Source organism: Chelmon rostratus, chromosome 3, assembly GCF_017976325.1.
Source record: "Chelmon rostratus isolate fCheRos1 chromosome 3, fCheRos1.pri, whole genome shotgun sequence".
Classification (NCBI taxonomy): Eukaryota; Metazoa; Chordata; class Actinopteri; order Chaetodontiformes; family Chaetodontidae; genus Chelmon; species Chelmon rostratus.
The window spans coordinates 30,767,115-30,774,422 of NC_055660.1; the positions used below are offsets into that span (position 1 = coordinate 30,767,115).

Genomic DNA, 7,308 nt, shown 5'->3' on the forward strand with positions numbered 1-7,308 from the left:
TGCTGCTGTGGAGCATGAAATCTGCAGGAGTGGATTGTCACAATGATGTTCGCTCTGAAGGACAGCCAGTCATCCAATTATAGAGTATGTACATACATGAATTCATTGGCAGCGACAGTGTTTACACAGCAGACCCCTGCACCAATGAAAATTCCCAATCCTTGACTGGACTGTGTGAGTTTTATCCAGTTGTTTCCAAGTCAACAGTCAACCTCAGCATTAAACCTGTATTAATGTAGACCTCTGAAACAAAGCAATGTGAGCAGGTTTTGGAAATATCAGAGTTCCAACCTTAACAGTGACTATGTATAAGAGCTTCTTTGTCTCGATCACTTTTTTTTAATTATTATTTTGGTGAACCTTAGGTGAACTTTGCTGTTGTTATTTAAACAAACATAAAAGACACAGATGTTCCAATCTCAACTTTTATTACAAACCAAAAATTATTTTTAATCTAGGAAGAACACAAGTGTGAAGTGTGTGAGTCATCTGTTTGCAGCTGTGCTCTTCTTGTTTCATGCATGTGCTGAAACCGACTGGATGTGTGTTTCCGTCTGTCTAGTAGCTCTTGGTGGTCTCGTACATATCTGGGAAAGGGAGGCTGATGTGTCCACTTCCAGCCACTAGAGGCAGGATTCCAGCGTTGGGAACAACGTTCCATGACAATGTCAGAGTTATGTTCTTATTAGCCCTGCAGACAAGACAGGCATGACAGTTAAGAGGAGTAAGGCAACTGTGGAAGAAGCCTTTGTAAACAGTGGTTCTTTCAGCTTGGGCTGAGTTAAGTCTGTGTTACTCCACACTCCACCATAAAAAAGAATTTTCCTGATGTAGCACAAAGGGACTACAACTTGGATTTCATTGTGCAATGCTTTGTCCAAGGGGCAGAATTCTATGAAGCAGAAACTGGGTGCTGGACATTCAAATAAAAAATATGGAGGCTTATAATTAGCCTATTACTGTACGATAGTTTTACTTTGTTTCAAAATTGTTCATTTGTTAAATTCAATTCAATGTCTGTGAAGTCTGTGCATATTATGAGTAGGCATTCTGTGACACTATCCACTGCAGGGGTCAGGTCATAATGATGTCAAATCGGTAATCATGGTCATAAGTATGGTTGATCAGCATACTTGCCAACCCCTTCACATCATAGGCTAAATCAGGAGACCTAACCAGGGTATCTGGGGAAATTTCTCACTGACATTCATGATTTTGCATAGGCATACTAACTTAATAATAACCTATTACTGGGAATCACATTTTTCAAGTTTCAGTTTAACAGACAGTGTTCCTGTCCTATAACCATAGTATCTCAACTGTCACTCCCACTTGCCAGTGCATGATGCAGGGGAGAGGGAGGATTTTTGTCATAATGGAATAGCCATGATTGTATCGTCACATTTCTCTAGCCAGCCTAAACCATCCTGGGACGATATTAAACAGCAGTTTGGATTATCCTATCAATTAGATGACTGATGACAACATTTCCTCTTTATCAAACACCAGGACAGAGATCATCCTCACCCAGTTTTTACAGTGGGAAGATAAAGTTGGAGATTTATATAATGATAGAGTTTGACTCTGAGATCTCCCCAAATCAATTGCTATGGTGGACAAACCTCCCAATTCAGGTATGCTTTGTGCAGGAGTGGCATTTAAACATACAAATAGCATATTCATGTTGTAGCTGGTCAAGGTGGTGCTAATTTTACTTTTTTGTATACTGCAGGGTCATGGAATCCTTAACAATGTATCATTGTATACACTCAGTTTTTTTTTTTGAGTAAAATGTGTAAAATCTGAAAGAACTTATTAAATTAGCAACTATAATTAATGCAGTGAAGTAAATAGAACAATATTCCTCTATAATAACTATAAAATAGCAGAAAATTGAAATGCTAAGTAAAGTACAAGTAAGTACAACAATTTTGTACTTTTCATTCATGGTGCCAAAACATTAAACCAACAAGATTTTGGTGACACTGTCAGGTCAAATTCCTCTAAGAAATATCAATAGCCAGTGGGCAGGTAGCCATGAAATATACATTGAAAGCTGTGCAATGTGTATGTGTGTGTGTTTATCTCACCTGAGTCCGTTTCCATCATCAAAGAAGAAGTATTTGGACTTCATGTCTCTGAGGTTCAGTTTGGTGTTTTCACCTCGAAGGACAATTTTATCCCACAGGACCACCTGGTTTAGAGACTGACACACGCACACAGACAGTTTGTCACTGACAGTATCCATTGATCTATATCATCAATATATTACATACATTAACATTTACACTCAGTGCCCACTTTGTACACCTGTCAGATTAAATGCAATTCAACAGCTCACTCAGGCATAAAGACAAAGACAGGAAGGGGTAGTTTAGCTTGACTCTGTCAGAGAGGTGTCACCAAGTGTTGCAAATGTTTTGCCCACACCATCACCAACATGAGAAGAATATTCAAAACAAATTCCAATATATTGCTGTCCAATAAACATATCATCGAATTAATACCACTCATTAAGTTTTAACAAGCTCTGAACATTACAAGATGAGCTAGACTTTATTGATCCCCAGATGGGGAAATTAGGGAAAGCTTCATGAAGCCAGAATTTGCCATTTTTGTCGACCTCTCCAAGGCCTCTAACACTGTGATCATTCTGTGCTTTAACATATTTTAAGAACTATTGGTTTTGGTTCAAGTGCTTGTACATGTTTCCAGGATTACCAAGATTCAGTTTTTTGTTTTTTTTTAATAATTCAATTAAAAATATTATTTCATTTTTAACTGACAGCCATGCATATTTCTAAGCAGATGTTACAATACTGTATCACTAGCTGTGGAAAACTTGCAACATTCCTTTAACATTCTCCAAGCTGCACTTGATGACCTTAAACTTATTTCGAATGCACATAAAACGAAGTTCATGCTGTTCTCTAGATCTAGAGGTAATGGTGGCAAAATCTTCCATATTTCTACTGTACAAGGTTCCAACATTGAGAGAGCTACAAAATCTAAATAACTTGGTATTTGGATAGATGACAAACTCACATTTAAATATTTCCCATTTATACAACAAAACACAAAATCACAACAATCTTGTACCATTTTAAAGCTGTTTGCTGACAGAATGAATGCTCTGAGAGCTCTGAATTAAAGGGTATTTTAAACAGAACATCATTCATAAAGCTCTAGATAAGATAAAACTTGATTAAACCCCTGCTGGGAAATAAGGGAAACTACGTATGTCAGAAGTGGGATTCGAACCCATGCCTTCAGGGGAGAATTCAGCCATCCTGAACCTGTTGTATGTGACAAATACAGGTACACAAACCTGATCTGCTCATAATTATACTTCCTAATGAAAGGACAATAATGTGCCTGTATGTCAGTTTTTTGTGTGTGTTGACTATGACTTACATTGCTCTTTGTGGCATACTCAGCAGACAGATAGAGAAACAGCTGTTTCACGTTCCAGTCAAAAATTGGCTGCAAATGTAGGAAAAATTGAGGAACAACAAGACAACAGACATTTGCCTTGCAGGAACCAGAGCTGGTTGAGTTCACCTTTCTCAACACTGTCTCTCATCCCTATTGTCAACACACCAACAGAGCAGAAACTCAGGTATGAAACTGCTATTGTAGAACACAGAGATACTTCTATTTCTTAGAGGCTTCTATAGAAAAAACTGAAACTAAAACAAGACTTCTTTCTTCTTCTTAGGCGCACTTTGCACTACAACACATGCCATTTTGAGCAGCAGTATTCTAAAGGATATCAGCTGAGAGGTCAAAGGTGATGAAACCCAGATCACTGCGCTCTCTAGGTCCTGTGAAGTCATCAACATTCTTCCTGTTAAACAGGAAGGGAAAACGAAGACGAAGGAAGAGAAATTATGGGGGACACAGAAAGGGAGACAGATTTGAGGCAAAACCAGCTTCAAACCTAAAGCGTTACTTGAAACACAGCAAAATCTGTCTGTCAGTGTAGAGAAGTGTCTCCTTTGGAAGCTGTACATGTGACTAAGGGTGAAGGATTGAAGGTGCTAGAATGAAAGAAACGGATGTTTATGACACTAGTTCTGACTGGTGCAACCATATACAACAGCTTTGATTTAATTAATTAGTTAATTCAACTTTAATTATTATTATTTTTGACATGTCTACACACAACCTGTCATACAAGTTTCTCTAAATGCAATATTGTGTAGACGGAATAATACACGGAAAAAATGTGTCATCAAAAAGTAAGTTACAAGAAAAAAGCATGTTACTGTGCATTTAGTTTAAGTTCAGCTGGATTTCTGTATCTGAGCTCGTATGTCACATATTCATTAGCAGTCCTGAGATGTTCAACAGTGTTCCTCGCTTTACCAGCACTTCCTGATCGTCTTATTTTAGGCTGTACTCACAGTTAAAGGCTGATACAACCTGCTAAAACTGTCAGGTATATAATTCCAAGTCCAGCATGCACGAGAATTTCAAGCAAACAGTGAATGTTGACCAACCACTTGAGGGGCTGTGTCTTTATAGAAGAGTCGTATCTAAACGCCTGACTTAGCACCGACCAGTAGCCTTTGAATTACTCCTTTACGTTAAAGGGCGTGAAAGCCTCGGCAACAAATGGTACACAGCAATAACATAGTACAGAACAGCAAGCGTTAAACGTAACAGCTGTTTAACGACGATGAATCTTACAGCATGACTTTAGCGACGTGGATGTCCACGGGAACTCTTCTGTCTTTGAATGCTGTTGTGATGAAACAGCCGAAAGTTAAGGCCGCCATGACGCTCAGAGAGAAGGCGAACAAAGAGTTAGCTCTCGACAGAACCGTGTTCATCTTTGAATAAGAGCTACGACCACAGGAATGATCACAGTAACAGTCGTCCAAGACCAAATGTACTACACAGGTAGTAAGTGGTAGCTAGCAACTAGAGAAGAAAAAGGAAGTACGATTCATATAATTAACAAGTACTTCCGGTTCACGCCTTTCAAAATGAAAGAAATCTGAATGGTTTCGAATGTGAAGATGTGTAACGGAGTAGATCTGTCGCTGTTAAATTATGGCAAAAAAGGTGCAACACCGCCATCTATTGGCGCAGTAGTCGGCTTGGGCACTGCACAGAGAAAACAGGACTTCACTGTGGTAAGACGTCCTGTTGCATGGTCCGTGATAATTATTTTATTTCATGTTTCATATTTTTCTACTTTATATTTAGTGTGTCAAGTACTCACTGTGACCTGCGCTAACTGTTTTGAGCACTTACTGTGAGATATAAGACCGTAAAGTTACGTTTAGAGATTCGTTAATTATGCTAATCTGCTATCTTAAATGTTCTCTGTCGTGTCCGTTGTAGTTCAGATTGTCCCGAGACTGTGATGCTAATATTCCCATGCCACTGCGGTGCTGTATGCTGTGTTGCAGGTAATATTTGTGTATCTTTTATGTAATTTCTCATGATGTTTCATTTTGTACATCAGTCTGTGTGAGCACCCTTTTTATTTGTTCAGATAAAACGCTCACATTTGTTCATCCAGATGTTGAATGTGTTCTTAAAAGATATTTTATGTCACATAGAAATCATATGAGGATTGTTCACTTGTGACTTACAAAATAACAAGACACTATACGATCACACAATGATGTTTTTATTTTATTTTATATGAACAGATTTCACTATTTTATTTCAGTGTTCGTTGTCCTGCACAGAGAAAAGAGGACTTCACTGTGATTGTGTGATGCTTACTTTCCCATGCCACTGCGGTGCTGTATGCTGTGTTGCAGGGAGGAGCGGTAATAAAAAACCCCATAATCCACCTGGTCGTTGTCTGTGGTCTATATAAGCAACAGTAGTGTGGAGCTGCATCTCACAGATAGGTGTGACCCGTCACAGATGTACTTTCGAAAATTTGACTTAAGCTGTCATTTAAGAAGCCCAAGATAGGATCGCTTCGTATCTACGTAACTGCTGACAACAAGTTGACAAAGGATGTGCAACAGAGTGATCAAATGCCGTCGCAGCTCGCCAAAGTGTCAGCTGTTATATATTTAACCCATTGCAGTGGTGTTTATTTTTCTCTGGGAAAGACTAAATTGATGTACTTCCGTTTTTGTGTATATCACCATTAACTTAACGTAACTCTCTACCGACACAGTGCCGTGTGACGTATATCCGTTTTAGAAACTGCACGTACATCGAATGGTAAATGGATTGTATTTATAAAACCGCTTTTCCATCTGCCGACCAATCAAGGCACTTTACAACACGAGCCTGCATTCTCCCATTCACACATGGTAGCTAGGCCACCTGCTCATTACGAGCATTAACACGGTCACACACCGATGCACAGTCTTTCTGGTAAAGACTATTGCCTGGATCAGACACGTAATCGAGCCCCATTTTGAGTTACCAGTGACATGGCCGATCGTGAACGACAATCAGGCATCTAAACTAGTGTAGTGTGCCATGCTAAATGAGCTGTCATGCCTGATGTGCCATCTACCACATGAGAGGCAATCAGGTGCTCTCTCACGGTCACGTAACCATGGCGAGGAGGAGGAGGGATAGATTTGCTAGGTAACATTTCAAAGCAATTCTGCATTACACAAAAAGCCTACATGTACAGACTACAGAGCCAAATCATCATTTGAAACTTGTGTTACAGAAATAATAACCAACCAACAACAACAAAACATGGGGACAGACGGTCAATTACCATTACTATTGGAGGCCAAAACTACAATGCATAAAACCATTAAAGTTATGTGGACAACCGCTAATGGAATGTGAAAGCTTTAATAAGTGGCTTTAGCGGTGCCGAAAACAAGTGGACTTTACCACAAGCCATGACACATCAGTGTTATGTTATCGACACTTAACAGAAACACTACTGTTTTGGGGTGGTTTTTGCAGGAGGAATATAAATGGAACAATGGTGTATAAACGTTGGACTAATACAGAAAAACAAGTCCCCATTTAGGAAAGCAAAATGACAAAACAGATTAATAATGAAAGAGTTAAAATACTGAATAAATAAAATAAAATTAAGAGTAATGCCAATAAATGGAGGCATTTTACTGCAACACAGTTATTTATAGTATATATACTATAAATAGTATATAATGAAATTATGAAGAAAAATAATCTAAGTTTACCAGTGACTCGCAACTTGCAACAATCCAAAACATGCTTGATGTAGTTAAACTAGTAACTACTAACTTTAAACATAAAAGGTTTCTAACATACTCCTACATACTCCAAAGGACCCCAGACATCTTAGCAGATGGAGACGACTTTGGCCGTTCTTGTACT

The 7,308-nt window shown here is 38.7% G+C and overlaps 1 protein-coding gene across 1 annotated transcript; it reads right to left on the reverse strand.

Annotated features, from left to right (window-relative positions):
- Positions 1-411: 411 nt before the first annotated feature.
- spcs3 (signal peptidase complex subunit 3) lies at positions 412-4,947 on the reverse strand. The gene is made up of 5 exons (XM_041966834.1): positions 4,693-4,947; positions 3,774-3,847; positions 3,415-3,491; positions 2,091-2,206; positions 412-691 (listed from the first exon to the last, which is right to left on the reverse strand). Exons 1-5 carry the CDS (start codon positions 4,833-4,835, stop codon positions 559-561), a joined length of 543 nt encoding a protein of 180 aa, XP_041822768.1. The 5' UTR covers positions 4,836-4,947; the 3' UTR covers positions 412-558.
- Positions 4,948-7,308: the final 2,361 nt, after the last annotated feature.